General features: G+C 38.3%; 1 protein-coding gene across 1 annotated transcript; it reads right to left on the bottom strand.

Moving 5' to 3' along the window:
• Window positions 1–2,056: 2,056 nt before the first annotated feature.
• Window positions 2,057–26,197, bottom strand: LOC110065693 (importin-13-like). The gene is made up of 31 exons (XM_089286941.1): window positions 25,990–26,197; window positions 24,260–24,385; window positions 23,680–23,738; window positions 23,139–23,247; window positions 21,697–21,792; window positions 21,159–21,212; window positions 20,656–20,728; window positions 20,209–20,267; window positions 19,630–19,787; window positions 18,269–18,353; window positions 17,673–17,795; window positions 17,162–17,242; window positions 16,508–16,588; window positions 16,281–16,338; window positions 15,730–15,779; window positions 15,152–15,247; window positions 14,054–14,198; window positions 12,367–12,551; window positions 11,507–11,533; window positions 10,730–10,864; window positions 10,087–10,188; window positions 9,499–9,576; window positions 8,602–8,739; window positions 6,578–6,674; window positions 6,052–6,104; window positions 5,569–5,635; window positions 5,032–5,090; window positions 4,527–4,616; window positions 4,150–4,251; window positions 3,754–3,833; window positions 2,057–3,289 (listed from the first exon to the last, which is right to left on the bottom strand). Exons 1-31 carry the CDS (start codon window positions 26,038–26,040, stop codon window positions 3,199–3,201), a joined length of 2,808 nt encoding a protein of 935 aa, XP_089143067.1. The 5' UTR covers window positions 26,041–26,197; the 3' UTR covers window positions 2,057–3,198.
• Window positions 26,198–27,824: the final 1,627 nt, after the last annotated feature.

The following is a 27,824-nucleotide window of genomic DNA, read 5'->3' on the forward strand; positions in this document are numbered from 1 at the left end:
CAACTGGAGGAAAACAGCAAACCCCACCTTCCTCGGGCGCCGACAAACTTTTCCAAGAAAACGAATCTCCCATGGCCAAAGCAAAACATACCCGGAGACGTCCTAAAGAATTGATCTCAATCGACAACGTGTCACTGGTTACTGCCCAACAGGTAAATAAAATTCCGTTTTGTCGCGCCAACTCAGCTCCTTTGCCAGTATTGTCGCCTAGCAGCATATCCACCTCTCGGATGACCTCCTCCCGGATGTCCCCCTCCTGGATGTCCCCTTCACCCAGAACACCGTACTCAGCTCCAGCACAAATGCTCTCTTCTTTTCAATGGCCCTCTATCCCAGAACATCATGGACGTCCTGACTACAACAGCAACTTCGTTGACGTATCAGACCCTGAACAGACAGAGTCAAGAATAAACACGGGGAAGCTTAACAGAAATACACGCGAGGAATTCTCGAAGACGGAGAACACAGGCCCTGAAGAGTTACATGAACAACGCAAATGTAATTTTGAATCAAAAGTCGTCGATGAAGTGTTTGAGTTACCAACTATTCCCAGTTCACGGACGCACCAAGCGGTGAGCGGTTCACCACAGAAGGTTGCTGGTCAAGACAAAATTCACATTGATAGTTTTAGGACCGAGGAGAGCTGGACCGAAAGCAGGCACGATATGAAAAACGGCATCAGACCCAGGTCCTTCTCGCCGAACTCGCTGGTGGCTCAGCTAGTTGCCAATAGTAAGAAGTTGACTTTGGACGACTCAATCGAAAGTCCAACATTACAACAACGAAAGAAACTCGCTCGGACCTCACAGAAAAAGTTCTTTTGAATAGAACCTCTCAAACTCATTGATAATTCCTTAAGTAGAAACAAAGGAAATCACTACCGTAAGATAACTGATCTTAATTAATTAGCAGATTTTTACGATTTTGTCTCTCTATTTTCTCCTTAGTTTTAGTTTCGATTGAAAAGATATATCAGACACGAAAGACCGTGTTTGACTACAATTCCAAACACCTTCAAGTTAGTCGAAAAATGCTCCGCTTCTCGGAAATGTAGTCTTGTTTGATATATTAGTTCGAAAATGATGACTACTTCAAGGGTACTTTCCATTCAACCAAGAATTTTAGGGCTCTCGAAACGTCGGTAAATGGTAGGAAAATTTCCTTAATTAAAACGTTTTCCCGAAATCCGAAAATTGTAAAATTTCCGAAAAGCGACTCATTTAACCGAAACTTCCGGAAAGGAAATCAAATAGAAAGAAAGTTCCCGGCGAGAAGATTTTCTCGAATTCGTCACCGGGAATTTCCGATAAATTCAAAACGGAGTCTTTTCGAGTAGAGTGGAAAGCACCCATGCGTGCATGTATATATTTCAGAGCAACGGATAGACGAAGAATTCGTAACCAGGCTCTTTCAGTCTCCGTCATCCTGGATATAACCTGGTGATGAGATTCTAGAGTTGCTGAAGTTTAGGAGACTGGGGAGCAGTAACGTTCTCTAGTTGGGTAACGCTGCTGATTTTTTTTAGCGAAGTGAGTTTTTTTTCTTCTTTTTAAATTGTACATGCATAGCTATCATGCGCCATTACGGTCAACAGTCCTCTTTCTAATTTAAAAGTAGATTCGCTTGAAAGTGGACTAGGAGTGGTCATAGCTGTAAAATATGCGCACAAACGACGCAAAAAACAACTTTTAAGATTAAAATAACGCCTCAATGGAAAACAACTGAAAGAGTTGCAAGCTTTGAATTTTGTAGCGATATTGTATCAACGTTCGGTTAATTGCGTTAAATCTGTTTCACTGCCTGCATCATAATCGTCCAGTGCTGGCCCCCTCTCTGTCACGCAACGCTACGCTCCCGAAGGCATAGCGCTGCGTGACAGAGAGAGGGCCAGAACAGGACTAGCATCATAATTGAAAAAAAAAGGGAATAATTGTGTTCAAAGGGACAGCACCACTGAAGATTCATTATATACATGCACAACCCTATGGAATCATGCCCCCTTATGTTTTGGACAATTACGACACTAAAAATACGGAGTAAAGAAACTGCCAGCGTATTTCGCTAGGTGTCCATATTTATTTTATTTTATCTTAAATAACACTCTCTCTTAACTTACAATCTTGTTTTTATCAAGGTCACACTGTCACACATATTACAAATTCTACAATCAATTTAAAAACAATACAAAACGCAGGTAGCATAAGTTATAGAGCATTCGTAATGAATACACATCATTCGCAAACTTTGAAAAATGACCTTTCCGTCTTGATACTGAAGTAAATAGTTAAATGGATTATTCAAACTGTCACGGTATGCTAGTAACAGGATGGGCGGTTCCAGTCCCTCTCGAAATTATCTTGAGGCATGGGGAGAGGGTTTGGGACGGGTAAAGATTGGGGCGAGACAAAGAGCCTCTCGCTCCAGTCTCAGGCTCGCTCTCGCGGGGTTAAATTTCCCGGTTTTACCAAAACTGGGTAAATAACAGGACAGCAGCCTATCCAAGAGAGACCGAGCTTCATGTGACAAGCTTCAGAAGACGAAAGAAACACTTTTCCTATTGTAATTATTCTCAACTGGACAAAAAAAGGCTAAACCATCGTTTAGTATTAGTATTAGGGTTATATTGCAATCAAAAACTAAAAAGGTTCGCAAACTCATTTCTAGGTTTTGCCGACTGATTTAAATTAAGTTTACATGTAAGAAAACGCTGTGCATAATTATACGAAGTTCCTTGTTATGTAGTTTAAATTTCGTGATTTAGCAAATATTTTACTGTTGCATTAATCTTAAATTAGAAAATCGTAATTAAAAAAGCAGACAAGAATCACCAAAACAAGCCTGGCCTAACCTCTTTGATAAGGCGTGACACTAGCGTAACACTTGTTTGGCTTCACATGACATGACACTGGCGTGATCCAGCACGTTAACATGGTGTGACACTAATTTGATTAGAACATTACCTAGGTGTGACCTTAAGCGTGGCCTGGAACACTACTACAATGTAACAATTCAATAAATACAATTCTACATTCGCCTACTGTTCATCGCACGGAGCACCGCTCCTTGCCTTATTAAATCCTCAGTATAAGAGAAAGAATGCCATCTCGGTCATGCGCACTCAACATTATTTCTTTGAGCCCGCACGTAGCAAAGGTGTTTTGAACAGTTTTCTGAGCATGCTCACACGTGGCCCACTGGTTAACTGGCATAAACCGTTCCGTAAAGTCCTCGACACTGCAAGGAAAACTCTTTCACGGAGTCTTTGACTCGTCTGCGATGAGCCCTCGCCCTGTTCAATGAAACATCATTGTCAATGATTTCATCTCCTTAAACCACGCTCTTACTAGTAATTCCTTACTTGCAAAAAATTTCGGACGTTTACTAAATTTTTTGCAAGTAATGTGCAACATCTCTAGCAAATAAGCCACTTCAAAGGAAGACTTTACGATCCTTTTCGAAACTCTTATCTTTTCGTTTTCTCATTTATTTAACCCATTTCTACCAAAATCTATAAGTTCCTTCTCCTTTGTTAATGCAATTTATAAAACATACTTGTGAACAATTTCATTACTAGAAAAACATATCATAAATGGGGGTCGGTTTTTTATTTAAAAGTTTTGCTAATGAACAACCCTGGCCCTAAGGGAGGTCTCTGCTTATGGGATATTCGTAGAATTTCAGGGTTTTCTGGTTAAATGCAAAAAAAGGAACTTCATACAAAACAATAATTTCATACATCAGTTTTACTCTCACCTAAGCACAGCACTGGTGAATTGTTGTTTATGAGATAAGGTGACAAGGCTGGATGGAAACCCTTCTACTTGCATGACGTCCTGTCAACAGAAACACGCTTGTAAGAGGATGATATTATTACACAAAAAGCTACTAGCTACTCCCCCTGTAAATCCGTCACAGGCTACTCTCCCCCACCCCCAGCATTTCGTTAGCTTGGCCAGACATTTGGCTAGTACCCATTTTAACACCTGGGTGGAGAGGGGCACTGTGAGGGTGAAGTGTCTTGCCCAACAACACAACACAATGACCCCAGTCAGACCCAGGCCTTTCTACACTTGGCCATTATTTCCCGTCACGCACCCAGAGGAGAAACGTTTGCGTGACGAGCCCAAGTCTTTCCACTCGTACGCGTACCTGCATCCAGCGTGACAATAGCGTCACGTTGTGTCTGTTTAACGCGAACAGAATCTCCGCCATGTAATCTGTACATTGACGAGGTACTCCACCGGCTATTCCCTGAACAAAAACATAAAGAATGTGATCAAAAAAAGAAATGAGAGAAAATGGGAAAAATGACTGAGAACAGATTATGGATCTCGGCTACCTCAATACCAAAACAAATACTTCGGGTGATTTTCGGTGTACAGATCATACTCGGATTTCTTCGGGTCAACTTCGGAAATCTCTGATAGTCATCGGGTCGTTTCTGATGATCTTCTGAAGACCCCGAATTATCTTCGGCAACCATTTACTTTCTGGCAAAGTAACAACAATCATTGGAATCTACTTACCTTGACAACTTGACTAACAAGGTAAGGACCATACTCTGACAAGGTATTCTTCGCTGCTTCTTGGCTGTCACAAGCAGTAATGAACGTGGACTGGAAAAAAAAGTTGTAGTTTGCCATTTCAATTGCTGGTGAATATTCTGGGTCTTTATTTTCACAACTATTGAGTTTAAAAAATAGATCTAGCTTTCTACTTTGCCGCAAGCTTGTGCTATTTCACGGACGTTTTTCATGTACAAAAAGTTACATTTACGAATGTATTTATTTACGTAAAAAAGGTGAAAAAAAAAAATAAATACAGTTGTTTGCTTGTTTCTTTGCTTTTTCGTTCGCTCGTTTGTCCGTCCGTCCGTCCGCTCGTTCATTCGTTCGTTCGCTCTTTTCACGGACATTTGATGGCCTTTTGGTGACTTTTGGGAGGGATGGAATAAAGGAACTTTAAATGTTCAAATAATAAACAGTTGTAACGTTTAACCCTCGCTGTTTCTTTTTCTGCTACGTTACTTACAAAGAAAGTGCAGGCAGCTCTAACAGTGTGACTTTCTTGTACGTCAAGGACTGCTAGACCTGCCAAAACAAGTCAATTAGTTTAACCACCCATCAAACAATCAACTATAAGAAAAACGAACAAAAATAAGCAGTCTGATTTGTATTTATTCCCTCCCTATCCTCGCTCCCACACCAAATTATAGGGAATATTAAGGAAAAAGCAGTATTTCTCAAGGCAGGAAAGAGGTATTTGGGCTTTTCATAGAACGTGAAGCGTGGTGCAAATAAGCAAAAGAACACGACAAGTGCCAAGAGTGGAACAAATACATGTAACAAATGCCAAGCGCCGGAACACACTCAACGGGTGCCAAAGCGCGTGAAAACACACAACGAGCGCCAAGCGCGGGAAAATATGTGAAAAATGTCAAGCGCGGGAAAAATTCAACGCTTTTGACTGACCGATTAGTCAGAATTTATTCAACAAGCGAAAAAAACAAATGCAATTCAAAGAGTAGGTTGTGGTGGTGACTGGAAATGTTCTCTGATAGATCCTTACCGCATTGAAATATGCTGACGTGATGGCTTTCTCCATCAAATAACAGTTTAGGGTTACTTTTTAGGCCCTGTAAAACAAATGTTGCTGTTACTAAATAGCTCCGCAAAAAGAGCAATCTCAGCAAACTGTTGTTTTGAGGCTTTTGTCGATTCAACGGAAATTTAGCATCAAGAATGTAAGCCAGAGAAGCGGCCATCCCGATCTCTACTCTTCTTCCAAATCTTCTGAGAAATATTTAATGGCAAGAACTGTTCAAAATCAAGGTGGCGGGAGTAGTGGAGGAGAGCTAGAAGGATAAGTTAAGCGAGCTAAAGTGGAGGTTCCCGCGAGTGATTCCTCGAGCATGAAAGCTTTACACGCGTGATAACGTCATTGGGTGCGTGCGTGCATGTGTACCTGTCAGTCCCAAGGTTCCTCTAGAGTTAGGCACTAACCAGAAAGCCTATTGTAGTCGTATTTACATTTTAGTTTCTTGACGCTTACCCTACTAACAAACTGCATGAACGACTGAAGAATGTCTGGATAATCGCGCAAGTCTGTTGGACAAAAATAAAATAAACACAAATTAGTAAAGGACGAGTATCTGATCAGCAAAGGAACTGGTTTGAAATGCCGCACATCTCGTATAGAGTCCTTGGGTTTCAGATCTTGGTAGGAGATCCTCAGGGGGTTTATAATCCGGAGATATAACAAGGGAGTTTAATATGACCGGAGGTGTGCTATCGGTGTTCAAAACTACTTAATGCTTCACACAAGTCCTGAAGAATAAAACATGATACTGAAGTGTTCCTAAAGCAAAATGACAATCTTTCAAAGGTAAAAAAAAAAGATATTCGATTATTCCAAACTCTTGAAGCCGCATTACTACTTTTTCTGCAGAGGTCATCCGAAATTTTTAACAGTGGGCAGTCGATTTGTCACACAATGTCATCGACGAAAGATTACGTTACGTACGGGACAATCGAATTTCTGCTAAGAAGCTAAGAGCAAGGTACCCATGTATACTTACTATTCTGTAAAAGCTGCAATGTCGATGTGGTGATTCTTTGAAATACTAACAGGACTGTGTGGTAATGCTCATCAACCATCCCGTACATTCCTATCAACTAAAGCAAGAGTTAAACAGGTTAAAGTCATCTCCATTCCGAGACATCAGAGAAGAGAGACAATTCATCCATACTAGAACTATTAACTACAGTTTTTGTGGCATGAATCGGCTAAGGATATTACTACTCCTCCCTGGATTTTGCACCCAGAATTTTGTTAACTTTCCTTAATAGTTCGCTAGTACCCATCTGTACCTCTGTTTGGAGTGAGAAACTGTGAGAGTCAATTGTCTTGTGAAAATGTACAACACAGTAAGCTCGGTAGCGGTAGAACCCAGACCGCTCTTTTCAGTCTGTAATCTTTAAGGCTGGTTTTCACTAGACCATATCAATAAAAAGCACAAGCATAAGCATAAGCATAAGCACAAGCGAAAACAGCCGCAACATAAACATAAGCATAACCAAAAACATAAGAAGAACAAACCCACTTATTTGTCTTGTGCAGTTTTCACTAGTAACGCGCTCGACATAAGCATAAGCATTGGCACAAGAAGAACGAACAGTTCTGTTTTTCTTGTGCTTATGCTTATGCTTATGTCGAGCGCGTTACTAGTGAAAACTGCACAAGACAAATAAGTGGGTTCGTTCTTCTTATGTTTCTGCTTATGCTTATGTTTATGTCGCGGCTGTTTTCACTTGTGCTTATGCTCTAGTGAAAACCAGCCTTTAGATCTACGCATTTCAACTCCCCAAACAGGATCAAAACCTGACACCCATCAATTTCACTTAGACATTTACTCCGTTATTTGCTTTTAATAAAGGTATAATTATTTCACTATCGAAATTTCAAACGATTTTTCCTCTCCGTTTACTCAAACCATCCACTCACCAAACTATAGCTATTAAAATAATTACACTTAACAATATTTACCAACTAGATAACGAGCTCGAGATTTCTATGCAGTGATAGCAGGTGAGGCCGAAGGACGAATCGCCTATCTCCTCAGAGAAATCGAGAGCGAATAATCTAATTGTTTGAGTAGAATTCTTACTAAGATTTTCTTCAGCTAACCATTTCCAATTGTTTAAGTACATTGTATTTAACTTTACGCTTAAGAAAAATCGCGCGGACTGAATTGTCGTCTGGAGTTTCCTGTTGTGTACGCGCGCTCTTCAGTTTTTTCAATTTTTTTTTCTAGTTTTTAAGAAATGAAACCGTGAATGTCCTGCTTTTAGTTTTCTCAAGGATTTAGTTATCCATTTGTATCTAAATGTTGTTCCGTACCTTCGCGAAAACAAGAAAACGTCGCGATTTCGCAGACCACCTCCAGCCACTGCACACCAATGACTGATAGTATACGAGTAGCTCAGCTAATTAGATTGCAGCATTTGCATTAGTATACCAGAAGAGTTCTACTAATCGCTGATAGTGTACGGTCGCGCAACCAATCAGATTGCAGCATTTGCATTAGTCTACTAGTAGAATTCTACTAATGGCTGATTTTTTTTAATTTAAATAATTTATTTTATTGATACAAACATATTACAACATTGCAGCAAATTACAAAAGTAGTGCACAAAAAGATGGGTGTTACAACTGATAATATTCTTTAAAAAAAATAGTAGATAATATTTACGACAATAAATATTACAAGCAATATGTCTCTCTAGCTTTGTACAAATGTATATTGCTAGAGGAAAGGGCAACGTCAAGTCATTTGTCTATTTCAAGCTGGATAATAAATTTGGATATGAATTCAGAAGTATCTTGTTTCTTTTGCATTGTTTTGCAAGCATAGTGGTATTGCTTTGCATATAACAGAAGAAGACCTACTAATGGTTAATAGTATATGAGTAGCTCAGCCAATCAGATTGTATACCAGTAGAGTTCTACTAATCGCTGATAGTGTACGGTCACTCAGCCAATCAGATTGCAGCATTTGCATTAGTGTTCAAGTAGAATACTACCAATAAAAATTCTCCCTACCGTAGAAGCCACATCCAGTAAGCCACTGCTTGGCAAAACAGAGAAATAACCGACCAGCAGTTCACACAGTCCTGACACAAGACTACCCATGTGATCTCTTATGGTGCCTATCGCTCTCTCCAGACAAAGACAGAATTGCTACCAAAACGAGAAACAAAACAAAAATAAAGTTAAATGATTAAACTCCCTTAAGTTTGAGCCAAGCACTAACGAAACGCTGATTTGCCTCTGCAAATATTGTATGAACAGTATGAAAGATTTCATAGCAGTGGAAGTAACTTTGAAATAGGTCAAATATTGAGCGAACACAGAATTTGAAAGGAAATTTGACGACAAGTGATTAACAAAAAATTAGAGTTCCGAAATATTCAGTTTGCAAACAAAAAATACGTGCATCTGACAAACAATTTACTGAACAGTAATTCTAGATCTATCATTCTTCCATACTTTTTTGTCTGTAGACCAAGTCAACTTAGTAGCTGTAGGCAACAGTCCTTATCTCTGATATTCTTGTAAGATAATTTTGGCTTGTGGACGAACCTCGAGTTTTTTCCCTCGAAGAGGTATCATGATTTTACAGTGGCATGTAATTCCTGATATGTTTTTTTTTTTCGCCTTAACACCCTAAAATGAACTGGGATACCTCTAACAGTAGTCTTTTTACGTTTACACACACTAAGCAAACCAGAAGTTGTAATTAACCTCTAAAAGGTACGACGCTCACCCTATCTCTTCAGATGAGAGACCCCTCCCCACCCACCCTATTTCTTTCATGTGAGAGACCCTCCCTCCCCACCCACCCTGTCTCCTTCATATGGGAGAACCACCCTCCCCACCCACCCTATCCCTTCCATATGGAAGACCCTCCCTCCCCACCCAGCCTGGAGTTATGCTTACTTGTTGTATATCGTTATCTTGTATCCAGTGCGTCATGGACTTCAATGATGGTAGAATATCATTCAGTATAACTGCAGCCTACAAACCACAAGATAATTGAGATAAAAAAGTAGCTTTCACTTACAATATCTGAACAAAAAAATACCTGACATTACAATTCAAATATTTAATTAACTCGCAGTGTCGTTTTCTTTCATACTAGCTGATTGACTATTTCAATTCAAGACTCTCAAAGTCCAGAATTAAGAAACGCTCAAATTTCATTTAAAAAATTTCAGGGAAAACAGTTAGTTGGTTCGTCGAAGCACATGTTCAAATCTCTTGAAGCAATTAGGCCTGGTTCACACTAGCGACATAACGACAAAATGACATAATCTCTTGTGTCAATAATGTGAACATCGACATAACGAAAATATCAGTTTGTTTCCCTATGTCGTTATGTTCATGCTGTTATGTTGCTATTATGTCCTTATGTCGGCATATTCACACTAAAAAATTGACATAACGTCCTCCTTATATCGTTATGTTTATGTCATTATGTCGCTAGTGTGAACTACAAGGCCTTACCAACGATAAACACATACTCACTGGGTGAGGTTGATTCTCGACATGGTCAGGATCCAAACATTTGAACAACACCACAAAGATCCGCAAATGAAACTGAAGATTAGCTTTCATTTCTGGAGCAGGCTGGAAGGAGGAAAAAATCAAAACTATAAATATAACCCACCACAAACGCTCAATAACTCCACGAAAAAGTCCACAGTATCTCAAAACAATTGGAGGATCAAACAACTGAGGTCTGCATATACCCAGCATGTTCCGTCAGTAAACAGTACATCAGTACCTCAATTTGAAAACGCAACAATCACCGGCCAGTTTGGATTTGGATTTGCGGAAAATTCTGGCAGCGAAATCACATGATTCTCTTGACCCCATCGTTTTCGAATAGCTCAGTTTTTCTAAATGTTTCCGTTCACACGAAAACGCAAAGCCGGCGTTTTCAAATTTCTCCGGTTTGAAGAACGTTTTCGAAACGCTCCGTTTTCGTGACGGGTTAGTGTGGACGGTTGGCCTAACCGTAGAAATCAAGCTGTGTTTTCAAATTTCTCCGGAGTAGTGTGGACGCTATTTTTAAAATATAGCCCCGACTGTTCAAATTAATCGTTTGGTACGTTTGTACTGAGCAAAGAAGGGTTAACAAACCGTCAACCACGGAGGTTAACATTACCTGTTGCTGGACCAGCTGAGCAAAGCCTTCCACATACGGATTGAATATCGCTTTCACTTGCTCCAATGCGCCAGCAGTGTCTTGTACAGATAACACATGTCCAATACACTCAACACAACGGATACGTTCTCGCTCCTGGAGATAAAATCAATATTATAAAACTTTAAGGCAAAAAGCTGTTAAAATTATGAGTCTAAACGTTTTCGATCTGTTTGATCATCATCATACGTTTCATACTATCATCAATCGTTTCATCATAAAACGTTTAGAATTATAATTTTAACGGCTTTTTACCTTAAAGTTTTATATTTTACTGTTACCCGCGAAATGTATAAAATCAATATTGCTGATATAGTCACGTATATAGAAAAAACACTTTCAACGCCTTCACGAATATTGCACAAACATTGCTGAGATAGATGTACGTGTAAGCTGGAAAGATAAGTCCGTTCTAATTCTCTGCATCAGAGTAAGCGCTTAAACCTGATTTCTGTAGCATAAAGGGAAAAGGAGTATTGCTTCTCCTCCCACCCCGGATTGGATGCTAGCCCATCGCAGGCCACCCTCCGGCATTTTGATTTATTGCCCCATACTACTGGGGGGGGGGGGGGGGAAGGCACTGTTAGAACAAAGTGCCCCACCACAAATATTTCACAATGGCCTTAACCAGGACTCAAGCGTTTCCAACTGCCTGATGACACTTGAAATTTTCTTATTTCACTATTGGTTTTATAGGACTAGTAGTTTGAAGCAAGAAGAAAAAAATCACAGACTCACCTTCATACTAGCGCCTGATAGAGCAGCCTAAGAAAGCAGGAAAAATGAACTCGTCAACCTTCATTAATAAGACAAAACTGGCTTACTTCTCTACAAAAACACAAATTTAAGATTGTCCTGTAGCAAGCAAAGAAAGAAGCAGTTTCCCCAATTCAAACTGCAGCCACAATGTTCATAAATCAGTGCAACTTTACCAACCCTTCTGCAACGTTAGTGTCTGAATTTTGCTTCTCAAACTCATTAATAATTCATGATGTTTAAAGAAAGGAAATCATGAACGTGACAGTGTTCGGATATCTGATCTTAATTAGCACGGATTTTTACGATTTTATTTCTCCGTTTTCTCCTTAGTTTTGGTTCCGATTGAGGAGATTTATCAAACAATCAAGACAGTGTTTGACCGCATTTTCAAACACAGCGAAGTTCGTCAAAAATACTCCGCTGCGCGTCGTATTTTCAACTCTCTTCTCGGTGTTTGGAAATGTGGTCAAACACGGTCTTTCGTGTTTCATATGTTACATACAAACGCCATGACTACAACCATAAACACAGATGTGAAGCAAATTTTATAATCACTTAATACGTTTTTACGTTGGGACTCTTTAGAAATCACCAGTCACTTATGAATTATCGCAATTAAGAATTGAACGTCCGTAATAAATGCACTCCTGTACGAATTTTCTGAAGATTTCAAAACGTACAAGAAAGAATGTAATGAAAGAAGAGGGGAAGGAAGCTAGCAGAGACCGAGAAGGTAAACAAGGCTAGAAAAGGCAGAAAAAAGGCACGAAGTATAGAAATACGTGGGCACAATTATCTACTTGGTTGCGCCAATCCACTTTCTGTTATCAATTGATCACCTGACAGTGTGACAGAATTTCCATCAAGGCACCAGGCTCCAAATCCTGGACACACTCTTCACAAATGCCACGCAGGGCCTGGGTAGAAGCCGATGCGAGATGTTCTTGAGATAAGCCTCCCAGCAAAACAGGAAGAACAGAACGGAGGTGATCAGGATGACACTTGAGCCATTCAGAGTAAGCGCCTGCCAGGATGTAAGATTCCAAATGTTACAAAATACAGCACTGTACACTGTACTGTTACAGACCCCCAGTTCTCCCCCCCTCAACCCACCTGTCAACCTCTTTCCCTTTACGCTGTATAGGCCCAAGGAATTATCGTTAAATATCAGGTAGTATTAAGTAACTTCTCCCAGTTCTTCCAATACTTATTTTTAAGTGTACCATACCATGCAATGCATACTCGAAAGCTGCCAAAGCTGGATCAGTAAGTAGGAAGGTCAATCAACAAAAACGGCACAAATTTTACAGCAAAAAACTCATTTCACTGCAACACCTCAGACAACAAAAATTTGTCTGGGGTAGGACTGCAAAGGACCTAGCCCTCTTTTTTCAGTTGCTTTTTCAAGGTGATTATGTGACGCACTGACAAGATGTCAGACACCTCTCAAAATTTCATTCATTTTCATTTCATTTTATTTATTTATTCCATTCTAAAATTACAAAGATAAATATAAAGTAAACAAGTAAGAGGAGAAATCGAAAAGGGCAAAAGTATAGCAAGCTAATTAGATGCCCCTGTTTAATTGACAATAATAATTAGGGTAAAAAAGTTAACTTAACATAGGAGAGGAAGAGGTATGAATTAATTAATACTGAGCAAAAGTGCTGGTAGAGTGCTTTTTTAAAACGTTTTCTAGTCGCTAAGGTACGTATAGATAAAGGAAGATCATTCCAATAGTAACATCAAATAACAGTGGGGCAAAATTTCCTTATATTTATTCTGGAGAAACCAGGATTTAAGTGTTGTAGGGATGCACTTCGAGTAACGTAGTTATGTTGCTCAGATACCAGAGATAAGGTGTAATTAGACGGTTTTTCATCAATTAAGTGGTCATATAATAGCTGGCAGGTATATAGTTTAACAAAATTACTGCCCACAACTTAAACAAGGGCATCTAATTAGCTTGCTATACTTTTGCCCTTTTCCATTTCTCCTCTTACTTGTTTACTTTATATTTATCTTTGTAATTTTAGAATGGAATAAATAAATAAAATGAAATGAAAATGAATGAAATTTTGAGAGGTGTCTGACACATTAATAAAGTTATTGATTGATTGATTGATTGATGGGAAGTGTATGTGGAGGGCACAGTGGCTTCATGGTTAGTGCACTTGTCTCTGGATCAAGGGGTCTGGGTTTGAGCCCAAGCCGAAGACATTGTGTTGTGTTCTTGGGCAAGACACTTAACTCTAACAGTGCCTCTCTCCACCCAGGTGTATACAATTAAATGGGTACCGGCAAATTTAATGCTGGCAGTAACCCTGTGATAGACTAGCATCCCATCCAGGGGGGAGTAGAAATACTCCTAGTCGCTTCATGCTATAGAACAAGGAGATAAGCGCCAGGCTGATGGGCCACTGGGCTTGTATGGAGACTTAATCTTAGTGAATGGGAAAACACAAATGCCTACAGTGGTATTTACCGAGGCCGTAATTATTGTAAATATACCTTACACACACATACCGACCATCAGCAGTGCTGTCTGAGAGACATATGAGTGAGCAGGTAGTCTCGGTAACAAGGAAAGAATAGCAGGGATGAAACTTTCTTCATTTGGTTCAACATATTCAGCAACAGATTGAATTAAATACAGTGTAGCATCTAATGACTGAAACAAAAAAATCCCGAAATGAGGCATGACATGGCAACACCTGTTAACTGCAACCAATAGCCAAACGGGACTGCTATTAATATTGTAAGTAGCTTTGAAAACAAAATAATTCAGCCATATTTTGTTTAATAATGTGTAATTCCAGAAAATATCCATACCTCCCCCATGGAAGGGGGAGGTATGGAAGACCCTCCCACCCCATGGAAGACCCCCCAATCCCCTCGGGAAATTCCAGTTGAGTTTGATACATTTCTTTAAATGTTTTGGTCTTAGAGAGCCCCCCCACCAAGGAAATTCCAATCCCTTCTGTGAGCAGAGTATGTTAATAATTACAGTAACAAATGGCATGCCAATGCTGATAGCACACTCACATGATGTCGCCCTTTGACTACCACTGTACCAGAATTCATCTCGTTTCTCCTTTATTAAATTCAAATTTTCGAACCACACTGGGGTTTAAATAACATAAAATGTCATAATATTATTATGCCAATTAGCATGAGAAAAAAATAAGGCCATCTTGCAAATTGCTTATTGATGAAGTCATTCTCATTTTTTTAACAATGTTCTGTTGCCATCTGTTTTAACAAGCCAATCAAAATGCACAATTTGTTCAAGGCGGACCTGTCAATTACAGTGTACAGGTAGATTACAGCCTTAACTGTGGTCAACTTCACCTCACAATAACAAAACTGATCAAACAGTGATGCTCATTTATTTATTACATAATAAATTAAACATTAGATTGTTAAGATCATTGTTAAAATGTCTCAATGATCTTACAAGTCCATGGCCTAGCTCCCAAGTCTCCTGAGAGTAACTCACGCTTCTATAGTGACCAGAACTTGCTGACACAACACTTGTCTTTGATTCACATGACTCATTACAGCCACAATGTTTAACTGCACAATGACAGAATTGCTCCCAAAAGTACACGCCTTTGAACACACCTGCCAGGTAGGTTCTGTTTCTCCAGATAACAATGTCGACAGCATGTGATACAGTTGTTGTAAACAATGAGCTCTCAGTAAACAGTAGACATACATCTGAAGAAAAATCAAATAGAGAAATAACATCACCAATACTCCATCATTTCTGAGAGAAATTAAAAATTTACTTCTTCATCCTCCTCTTCTTCTTCTTACATACATTAATCATTAAAATGTTACGCATACAGGGGAAAAAAATGGAGAAGGTTATTTTGATCTTAAGTGCAACACCTGAGCTATATTTACTGAGGCACATTAAATAAATTACAATATTTAGAGAGGAAGCCACATGCAGGTCCTCTATCATGGTTTAATTGACATGACACACTCAGAGGTTACCTGCGTCATACAGTATGTGCCAATTAAAATGAAGTTCTTGTAAACAGGTAACATTTCAGAAGTGAATATTGTGTCAATAATCAGTGCATGAACGTGATTATCCTTTTACCACTATCAACGATGGGCTTGTTACTTCCTAATCCCTTGTGAGAACAATAATATCATCATTAAACCAATGCATCAGGTTCATGTATACCCACCACAGTGTCAGCTATGTCCTGACGGTAGCATCGAAACTGTTCTTTCTCATCTTAAGTTAGGGAGACAAAAACCCAATCAGATAATACAAAAACACTTGAAATAATATGCTTTGTGAAAGGGCTAGCACTCAAAACATCAGCTTAAGAAACTCCCTACGGCTGTTAATTTACCTCTATCAACTTCAAATTGATAAATGGCTACAGTCTAACTTGTTTTACTTGGCCACCAATGCAAACCAATAGTCTCTTTAGAAAATAAAAGCTTTGCTCAGTCTTGGAATAATACTTAACAGTTTGCCACTTTGTTGTTTGTTGTTCAATGTTATTTTGCTCATGTGCATGTTTCAAATTCAGCCTTTTTCACCTGTACAGGAAAGCATCATTTCTAAAACAATACAGGAAAAGTTTTCAAGACTGAGGCACCACATGATTTGAAATGGACAATTTAACATGCAAAGCTAACAAGCTTTACTGACGCTGAATTACAATGCGTAAAAACAATTTACAAAAAAACGTAAGCAAAGTTCAAATCTCTTTAATTCATTTCTCACCTGTAGAAAATCCCTGCCAAACATTTTCCGGTGGATACTGCACCTTCCTCATGAACACCTACAGTGAAAGGATAACTAGATGTTTTGAAGTCCACTTTGTCTTGCCTACTTAAGGGGTGTTTAACACATAATCATTTAATTTATTACAAATAATTGTTGTAAATTTTGTTTATATGAACTATATACACATAATGTGTAAGAAGCATAAATTACATGTCCAACAATACCTGACATAGAGATAAGAAGACAGGACCATACATAGCCTTGTGTTTCTCCATAGCACTTGGTTCTTCACTACTTATATCATCCTGAAGTTTCAAACCGGTTCAATAATTAATTTAATCTCACATTAAATTAAGATAACCCTCAAAAGGCCACAAAAAGAAATAAGAGAAAAGTGGATTCCTAGGGGTGGATTCAGGATTTTTCAAGAGGGGGTATGGGTGGTACTTTGAGGTTGCAGAATCAATGGATTGCAATTTGAGAATAGCAGATTTTCAAGAATGATATCATCATTTGACTACAACAACCAGAATTCCTTTCGTTTTTTTTCTTTATTACCGGCATTTAAATTTTGAAGCCCCAATGAGGTTTAAATAACAAAAGTGAAGGATTCTGGTAGTTGTAGTCAAATGACACCATCATGCAAATTGCCTATTGGAACCTACATGTAACTGAAAACTGTTACACCAGAATGAGACATCCATCCAGAGTGTTTGCCTTATTTCTGCCATAATGTTCACAATATTTTTCAATTTTTTTTTATTTTTTCACTTCTCCAAAAGAGGGGAGCCAATCCACCCCACCCAATCCACCCCTCCCCATCTAAATCTACCCCGATTCCCTGTGACACAAAGGGTAAAACAAACAGCAGAGCCCACCTGTAAAGTATACCAAAAGTTGAATGTTATTTCACTGCATTGCTCATCCACAGGATACCAGCCTGGTGCACCTGTGCACTCCTACAAACAAACAAATAACCAAACAACTTGATTGCTGTGTCAATCATGTAACAGAAACTACATGTTATAAATTATAGTCAAACGTCTCTAATATGGACAATGAAGGGACAGAACAAAATTAATATATAAATTTGTTCTCATCCAGATTATTTCAAACCTCCAAGGAAAGAAAAATTGAAAAATTGGGGAGTTCAAGTCTGTTAGTCATGTTCATGTCTGTCCATCAATCAGTCCAACTGTCTGCACATCTGTTTGTGTCTGTCCATCCATCTGTCCATCTGTCAGTCAATTAGTCAGTAATTCCTCAACAAGCTTGGTTTATTCACTTGTGTCATTGTTTGTTCATTCAGTTAGTCATCATTCCATCAAGTTTGGCTTGTGGTCATGACTTCTTTATCTTTAGAAATTTAACAACTCTTTCCATCCTCACCAGTAACAACTGAACAAGTGTAAATCCTTGTAATTCTCTTTCTGCCGTGTCAGCTGACAGCAACAATTTAAGATGTGTCTCAGCTAATGAGACCATGACTCGGCATAAACCTCTTGATGCGTCCTGTTACAATTCAAAGCAAATTCCAAACAAGTAATATTATTAGTTACAAAAACACGAGCAGAATGGAAATTGAAATGTACATTTGTATCTAGTAGCCATACAGTACATTTGGATCAGGAGGGAAAAATATCAGAAACATTTTTAAAATTAAAATAACTTAATGTTAAAATGCAATATCACCAGCTAGTACAAGGAGTAAATGGAGAGGGGGGAATCCAGAAGTTTTCATTGACATTATTTTTCAGCAGGAGGGAAATTGGTTTTCACAGGCAGGAAAAACTTTTTGAACTGAACTTCGTTGTAACAAGAACTTTCCTCTAGATGGTCAAACCAGGCAGGCAAAATCATCCTCAAAGCTGGTCAATTTGCCCAGTGCCTGGCCCTTAAGGAAACCACTGGAAATCATCTCAAAGGTAACAAAGAAACAAGTTAGAATATGCTGTAGATCAAGCCCAACAACAGATTATACCCACCATGTCTCCTGATTGTAATGCAGACCTCAATGTCTTACCAAGCCTCAATACACTGGAGACAAATTTCCACATGTAACTGGGATACCTTACAAATTAAAATACACAAGGTACTAATTGAGGTTAAACATGACTATTAATGCAGCAGTGGTCGGTACGCCAAGTAAAACCAGCTACCAATAACAGTTGAACAAGAGGGAGTTAGGGTAGGGAACAGCCTCTAAGAAGAGCACTATGCAAGAAAAAATGCACGCACTAAGCAAACAGCTAAAACACTTCGGTCCAAGACTTGGAACCCTGACATGAATACACACATATATGTATCTAAATGCGCTGACTGCAACAACATTGTAAGGCTGCGGCTCTTTGTGGCAGTATTTTAACTGAGAAAATGCTGTAATCGAGCAGTGTTCTCAGGCAAGATGTGCTTCTCACAAGTTTGCTAATACATACATGTAGCTGAGGGACCTGCCACAGTGCTAACTAGTGGGGTTATGGGTTGAGTACAGTCAGTAGCTTTTTTCCCTTCAAACAGTTTGATTTAAGGTAATTCCTCTGAAATAAAAGTGACAATAGATTTTTGTTCAAACTTTGTCCACTGAATATTTGTCATATGATAACTTCAATTTTGAAATAAAAAAGGGGGGTGCCCATGCTCATTAAGGAGCAGTGAGGCATCGAAAATGCCCCATTTTTGCATTATTTAATGCTTATTATAAGAACGCATTCCCAGTAATTGTAACATCTTTATAAGCCCGGACTCATAAGAACATGCATTAAACTACAGTCAATAGATTGTGTTGGACCACAAATAAACGTTTAAGTTTGATTCAGACAGAAAGCTAAATCCTTGATTAAAAATTTGAACCAAATTTCTTGATGTGGTTACCGACTGCAAAATAGAAAAGACCACAATGTATTTGCTATTTTTCTTATTTATTCAATTTTCAGCAATAGAAATTAGATCAGTCTTTTCCCACGCAAAGCTTATGATTAGTTGATTACAACGACTGGAAAAAAAATTGGGGTGCCCATGCTCGTTGGTGAGCTAGAGCCATCTTTCAACTGACAGAGCTCAATATCAAGGCAAATCCGTCATGTTTTCTATGTTCGCGTGCACAAGCGCACGCTAATGACCCCCTAAATTATGCGCAGTAAGGATGCGCAATGTAAATGTGAGGAATGACCTTAAATCAGGCTGATAGCATTCATGTAACATACTAACAAAACTGTTAGGAAAGTGTAATTTTCTAATTACTAGTACTACTCTGAAGAGCCCAAAAAACAACATTTTTTAATCATGTGTAGTTTCTTTCTTTCTTTTCTTTTTTTTTTTTTCATGTATGATGACAAGAATTCCTTACTTTATTCCAGATGGATGAGTGGCCACCTCAACCATCAAGTCCACACTTGTGTCAAATAACTCAGGATTGAGAACTGACTCAAACACCTGAGGTAAGACATCATCAACCTCAGTGATTGTTACTCCAAACTGCACCCAGCTAATCAAACATTTCAGTGCCTTGGAAGTGTTAAAAGAAATAATGTCAACACTACAAAACAACAAGAATTGTACCAGCCTTCCTTTCTCCCTGGGGAAGGGGAGGGGGGGTGGGGGTGGGATGGCTACACAGGAGAAAGCATCTTGTTCCAGGTGCCCCCCTTGCATTGCATAGTGTTTTTCGACAGGTCACTACTCTTACAGTCCCTCACTCCCCTCCAGATGGTTAAGATGGTACCAGCAACGATAATGCTGGGGATATATGCAGCCCTATGATGACTAGTATCCCATCTAAAGGGCGTTGGAACAGAATTGCTCCTAGTCCATGGACAAAAATCAAGATCAAGTTCTCAGACTGAAATTATGGGACACTTTGGTCCAATTCAAGCTTAGCAGCAAATCTGCTGCAATTACATGTAACATCATTTGTAACTGACAGTACCTGTTGTCGCACTTGTACTGGCTGTGATGATGACACATTCTGGTGAATTACTTGAAGAACTGCAGAAAGCCAAAAAAAAACTAGCAAATAAGCAAATTAACCAAGAATATGAATGAAACCAAATGAAAATTGCAGTACGTGTAAACAATGATACATGAATTGGAAAATTCAAAACTAATTTTCCTCTCATCTTTCTTTAAGAATTGAAGCTACAGAGCATTGCTGCACCACTGCATACATACAAATACAAATACAGAACAAAATTGATTGACTGGGTTTCTACAAATGTAAAGAAACTGTTTGGTGGTTTTGACATCAAAGCTTATTAAGTACTATCAACCCTGGATAAAAAACATAAATAACTGTAGCAGAAAATTTCATAAAGAGAAATTCTGGCCTTTTTAAACCAATAAATAATAAAACATAACAGTCACTACAAATGTGTACCTTGTGAGACTCCAGCCTGCAGTTCTCCTCTCAGAGTTATCTTTCTTCCTGGGACAAACTCTTCTGAATGAAACTGTTAAAAGCAATCGTACAGCTTAGACATGATACACAATATACATATTTCATGAACACTGCTTTTAAACACATGCATGTGTATGTATGTTTCTTTAATTAAATAATAATATCAAAATACCATATGAACTTTGCAAAGCTTACAAATTTTCACTCTCCTTGTAAAATTTTTCCCTAATATTTTGCACTTCCTGGAAATAATCTTGTGTATTTACATTTGTCATATAAATTATGATCTTTCACTGTTTGTATTGCTTATAATGGGACTAAACAAAATATAAGCTGGGAAAGGCTAGTCACATCCATGGTATAAAATAAAAAAGTGTACATTCTGCATGTAAAGAGCTCTGGCAGGTAATTTCCATGCAACAATAGAGAATCTGTTTAACTTTATCAATGAAAACAATAATTTTTTTTTTCCAAGCACAAACCTCCTCTGGCAGCACAGTAAGAACCTCAAGCATGACCATAGGCCAAACACCATTCTGGAAAGAAGTAAAGACAAGACTTCATGTTCATTTGTACAGTACTGTACATGTAGTTTAAAAATTTAACTTTTAAAACAAACCTCAGCTCTATGACAAAGGGAATTTTAATTTTAAAATACCCAATATATGTATAACTTGGTGCATGTATGAATAAGTGTAAAGATTTGCAGGCTGATTGAAATGAGTGCCTTGGGGCTTGGGAATAGGTCATGTGACCTCACCTTATCTTTCCCACCCACTCACTCCAATTTTATACATTAACTGGTACTTTTGAAAAACATTTGTTTATTAGTCTGTATGTACAAGCCTTGCCATTTGTATCATTTTGAAAATTTTCAGTGACTGTATACTGTTTTGTTGATAATGTTTGCAATTAAGGTCAGGTTGTGACAGTCACCCTGGCATGGCTACCAGTGGTGTACAAGAACATTTTATTTGTACCATATACACTAGTTAACAAATTATCATAACAGGAATTTACCTGTGATGAGTTTCTTGCATTCTGGAGTGTGTTTATGATGTCACTTACTGCATTTGACCAATGTTCTGGCATGGAGTGGAGAGCAAATGAAACAAGCTGTAGCAAAGAAAGATTCAAAACAATTTTGCCACAATAGCTTTCTACTACAGGAATTAAAATGATGGACTCCAGGTGGTACACATTAATTTTATGAAATAATCATCAGATTAATAACGTTATGGTATGACATCCTTATGCTGACTCAGATTTTTTTCTTTGTCCCACACTCATGGTAACATTTCTTCTTCATCGTTTATTCACTGAGCTGCAAATTTACAATCTTTCCTTTATCACACACATGACGCTCTCTACATTACTGATACTTAACAATTAGACACGTAACCTGCAAGGGCTACAGGTCAATAGCCCATGAGGCGAAGCCGAATGGGCTATTGACCCGTGGCCCTTGAGGGCGAAGGGTCTAATTGTTTTAGTATCACCCAACTAGTTGGACAGAAAAGGTAATAATAAAGTTAGCAAATGCAGGTTGAAGAAATATTTATTTGGGAATAAAACGAAAGAAAGCGTCACGCTCGATGGCGCCAATTTCGCTACTCAATGACTATTACTAATAGTCCCCTAGTAACGTAGCCAATCAAAATGCAGGATTTGCATTAGTCCACTAGTTGGGTGATACTAATAGCAGTTAGCAGGATGTGTGAGTGACACATGAACCTTGTACAATGGCCTAAGGAATCAAGAGTCTCTCTGTAGCTCAGTGGTTAGAGTAAGGTTAAGTCTGCATATGAGCCAAGTGGCCCATCAGGCAGAAGCTTACCCTGGTTTTATAGCATGAAACATCTAGGAGTATTTCTACTCCCCCCTGGATTGGATGCTACTCCACCCCAGGGTTACCCCCCAGCATTAAATTTGCCGGTACCCATTTATACACCTGGGTGGAGAGAGGCACTGTGAGTGTAAAGTGTCTTGCCCAAGAACACAACACAATGTTCCTTGCCAGGGCTCAAACCTTGACCACTCAATCTGAAGATGAGAGCACTAACCATCAGGCCATTGTGCATCTCCAGTGGTTAAAGTGCCATATGGGTATCTGGCAGCTCATGGGTTTGAATCCTGTCAGGGACTCAATTTTTCTTCTTTTTTTTTTTTGTCCCATGCTCGTGGCAACATTTCTTCTTTGTCAATGGTATGACCTGTTCTTTTGCAGGGAATTTACATGTAAGTCGTGTAATAAATAACTGTAACAGACTAGCATCCCATAGAGGGGAAGTAGCATTACTTCTAGTTGCATCATAAACAGGAATAAACTCCCTTAGTGTGCACTAAATGTATTTTGACTCACAGAGAGAAGACAGAAAAAGACCATGAATGCTTTATCTACTTACACAAAGATTCCATTTAGTGAGGGTTCAATATACAAATAATTTTTCTGAAATACTTACTGCAACGCAAAGTCTTGTTAGAACAATTCTTGGCCCAGATGAAAGCATGAAGATGTGCTTGAACAGTTCTGACCGTAGATCATTGTAGTGTTCTTCTTGTAGCTCATTCCTGAATTTCAGCAAGACGTTATTAGAAGGATATTAAGCCATCAAGAACAGAAGCTGCTTCTGCTGTTTCTTCCAGTAGGAACCAAACCTATGACCTCTGACATTCTGCACAACAGTCATACACTAGCCCAAGCCTCACCCACTTTCAATATTGTAATCCTGCAGCGGTCTCAGGTTAAAGCCTGTTTCCTTAGATATGCTTACTATTTTTGAGGGCTTTACTTCATGTACATTGAACAAGAACCAGGTGGTCAAGGGGTTTCAATGTGGGTTAGAGTTGCTATAGAGATGAAACTTTCAAGCACATTTGTTATTAATAGAGGACTACATGTACTTATAAAAGATACAAGATTTCTAACTGTTTAAATACTTGGGTCTATTTTGTTAAACTAAGAGAAACAACTTAAGAAAATATTAATTTAAATACACTTACCAGTTCTTAGAAATCTTGAAGTGAAGCATTGAAGCACCAAAAAACTGAATTTCAGGAGGCTTAAAAAAAAAGAGAAAAGAGACATTTATGAAGGCACATTTGTCTTTGAAAAATATTCATTTGCCACCTTCTCTACAACCAGATATGCATCATGTATAGAAGGGTTCTGACAAATTTAATGCTGGGCGATATAGTATCCTATCCAGGGGGGAGTAGAAATAGGCCAAGTCATTTCATCCAACGAACACCAGACATGAGTACTGGCCTGATGGGCCACCTGTAGCATTGAATGTCGATGTCACTTTAGTCTACTTTTTTTTAACTCTAAGTTTTATTTTTGGTACTAAAATTTATAAGATGATCATCTATTTATATGCCTTAGTTTTTCGAAAAAAGGCTTGTCTTGTTTTGTAGCAAGTGTAAGTTCAATATGTTTATTTTGTAAGCTTTTTAATTTAACTATTTTTTTCAATGTCTGTAAGTACATTGAGCACCAATAAATACACTCAAAAGAGGATTTTATTATGTTTATTTCTAAAATAGGCTACTAAAAATCTAAGTTTGCTATAACAATTCACACCTTGTCACTTTGCATGAGTCGCCAACACAGTTGCCAAGCATGTTGTGATTTCTGTGTGGCCAGTAACCATTTGTGAGCGGTGTCTCTGTTTGCATGATCCTGTCCACTATACAGCGTAAATAATGCCTGCAGGTAATAATAAAAGTACATCCAATGAATGCCAGACATAACATGCAAATCAAGTGTAAATTATTCCTAAATATTTCAAACGTAATTATTAGACCTTTTATCATCAAGAAATCTTATTATTTGTGAATCTAAACTGATGTTCTCTAAGCCATAACTATGTGTACTAGGTAAAACTTGCAAAAATAGTTCAAAATGTAAAGTACAGTGAAAACCCACCTTACAGCTATCCCATTAATATGGCCACCTCGTTATCATGGCCACTTTATTCTGGCCCAAACCAAAAGCTCAGTCAGTCATTTTTGTATTTAAAGAACCCCTTTAATACGGCCACCCTATTAATACCACAACCCCATTAATATGGCCAGATTTTTGTGGCCCACTGGTGAGTGGATTAACAGGGTTGCTACTGTACATGTATATGAATTTCTCAAACTCATTAATAATATTCATCAAGTTTAATCAAAGGAAATCATGACTGTGAAGGTGTTTGGATATCTGATGTTAATTGGCATAGATTTCTACGATTTTATTTCTCCGCTTTCTCCTCAGTTTTAGTTCGATTGAGAAGATATGTCAAACTCTCAAGACAGTGTTTGACCACATTTCCAAACACCTCAAAGTTCATCAAATATACTCCGCTACGTGTAGTATTTTCAACTCTATTCTCAGTTTTTGGAAATGTGGTCAAACACGGTCTTTCGTGTTTGATATATTATGTAAAGATAGCTGAATTCAGGAAAAATGGCCTAGCTGAACATGAGTTTCTCTGTAACTCAGTGATAAGAACTCCCAAGCAGTACAGTGTATGTCTGAGATCATGGGTTTGAATCCCATCCGGGACTCAAAATTTTTTCCCACACTCGCAACATGCTGAACATTACATTCATCTTTCAGATGGGTATGAAATGTATGAAAAATTGAGATGTGGGGAAAAAATACCCCTTTTTCGTATTGTTAGTGCTGAAAAAGACCCTCTGATAATGTATGTGTCCAATTTACCTTCTCCCTAAAACCACCAAGAAAAATGTATTTGAACATTCAAAAAAGAAAAAGAATTGTACTGTGGTTGCAAAGAAGTAATAAGATGGGGGTATTTTTTGGCTATGCAATGGTATGGGTCTACTGAAAATTAAGCCACAGTAGATAATGCAATTGAATATATGAAAGATCATATATTTGAACTGTGGAGAGAGCTGTGAAAACACACAAATGACCATCGCAGTTATGAACACACTTCAAACAGTTGTGAAATTAAAGCCTGGAAAAAAAATTCAGACTTGAATTAGCTTTGCACAAATGTCACTGTCAAAGAAAGCAGAGAGAAGAGAAAGGGGCATTTTGAAAACTATCTGCAGATATCAACTTTTATTTGCGGATAAAAATAAACTAATTTCCTGCAGTCAGAGCATAATAAAATATTTTTGATTTCATATTTGTGGAGATATTCTTATCGTTAACAACACCAAGATTTACGGGCAGAAAATGAGTAAGCTTACATTCCAAACAGATTGAGTTTGAAAACTTCTAATCTTGTCTATTCCGCGTTCGATCGCAATTTCTAAAATCTAAATCCGCTACGATACGTAAGCTCGTAAACTTGCCTGTTCGCATTGAAACAGTAACGCCTGAAGTTCCTCTTCTCCGAAGTTCATCTTCCTTTACTCTACAGCAGAATCTTTGATGTAGCTTATTTTTTATCCATACTCCATGATAACATGCTCTCTTTAATCGCTCTTAATCACTTTGAACTCGACCTGTCAAACTTCCGCCGCCATCTTTGATCTCTGTGCGCAAATACCGTGACGCATCCTTTCATGAATATTACCGATGACCTCTGCAATTGGGAGGCTCAAAATAGTTTAGTTACCAGTCCTCTGCAGTACTGCAACTCCGCTTGAAACAGTCATCAGCTGACTATCAGGACAAATTTTACCGGGTTGTCGGGAGAATTGTATTGCGAGCACCTGAAAATCGCAATTTTGTACATCCAGTTTCGTTATGCTGCAAGAACACTGCAATGTTTGAAAAAAGCATGGATTCTGAGGTAGGTAGTAATAGGGGAGGGGAGGGTGCTGCTAGGTTTGTCATGGCAAAGTCATTCAATGAAGGGGCTGATTTTCTCTAATCTGCTATATCAAATCCTTGTGGGGTTTTGATGGATCTCTGGTTAATGTTTATATGCAGAGATCACATAGTCAACATAATTCTGTATTTACAGAATGTGCCACACCCATAAAATGAACCAGTTACATTACTTTTACCTGCTTTTACCTGTGCTTGGGGGGTTTCTCCATCAGGTGAGATTAACAACGCTCAAAGCTGTCACATACCAGATTTATCAGAGTTTTAAAACCTGACATTTTTAACAAACTTGGCTACTTGCCTTACGTACAAAAATGACAGCAATGGTGCCAGGTTTTAGTATGTCCAAGTCAGTGGGAGACCAACTTCCCCATTGGAACAAGTGGGCGTTCATGTACTTCCTGGGTTGTTTGTAAACAGTAGGAGGTTCAAAAGTTGAAAACCAGAGACTGGTTTAGGGGAAAAAAAAACCGTTATGGGGTATTTAAAACACCTTGAACAGTAGAGTGTTATGGCAAAACTATATCAGAAGGTTGTCCAAGTGAAACATTGTTCAATTAACAACCAAAACCATATTTGAAAGAAGTTGCGTTTTGTATGGCAGGCAAGTGATGGGGTTAAATTTGCCACAAAATGTAAAGAACAGAAGAGAGGGTGAAAGTTACTAAATGTAAAACGGGAGCCACCAAGCATTCAAATTTGATCATTAAAGCTGACACAGTAACTAATGTATTTGAAACTTTCTGAGAGTTTTCAAATCAAATATCCCTTCTCTGAGTCTGAGACTTCCTTAGTTTTAAAAAATATACCATGACCACAAGAGAGCATTACAAAAAACAAATCCAATCTGCCAAGACCGGTGAAATTTGGTTTAAGTTCTGTGAGATGCATACTATTTTTGGAAGGCGCATTTAGACCAACCCTTGGTACACGTGAGTAATGCGTAACATGCATTTCAATGTGTAACATGCATTACATTTTTAACTAAGGACGCTCACAAACAAAATAATGTTAGTAGTAGTACAAAGTAGTGCAAGTGTGAAAGCCACAAATTGGAAACATCATGAAAAAAACATCATTTGAAAACATTAAATTCATTATGTAAAGAATACAATGTACACAAAGGAAACACTCTAAGCAAGATCTTCCAAGTTAAATAAAACATGGTAAACTAGTAATAAACACACATTCTAACCATTTTGCCATTAAACAGCAGCCATAAAGACTTCTGTATGTATTTTTAGCAGTAGAGTAGACAAAATTAGTTTCCTTTAAGAACCACAAGTAGCTACAGTGTATTATTCATCTTATGGTATCGCTACCAATCAAGTGATCTTTTTGAGGATCATTTTTA

Source organism: Orbicella faveolata, unplaced genomic scaffold (assembly GCF_042242905.1).
Source record: "Orbicella faveolata isolate gen_17 unplaced genomic scaffold, um_ofav_v1 contig_14, whole genome shotgun sequence".
Classification (NCBI taxonomy): Eukaryota; Metazoa; Cnidaria; class Anthozoa; order Scleractinia; family Merulinidae; genus Orbicella; species Orbicella faveolata.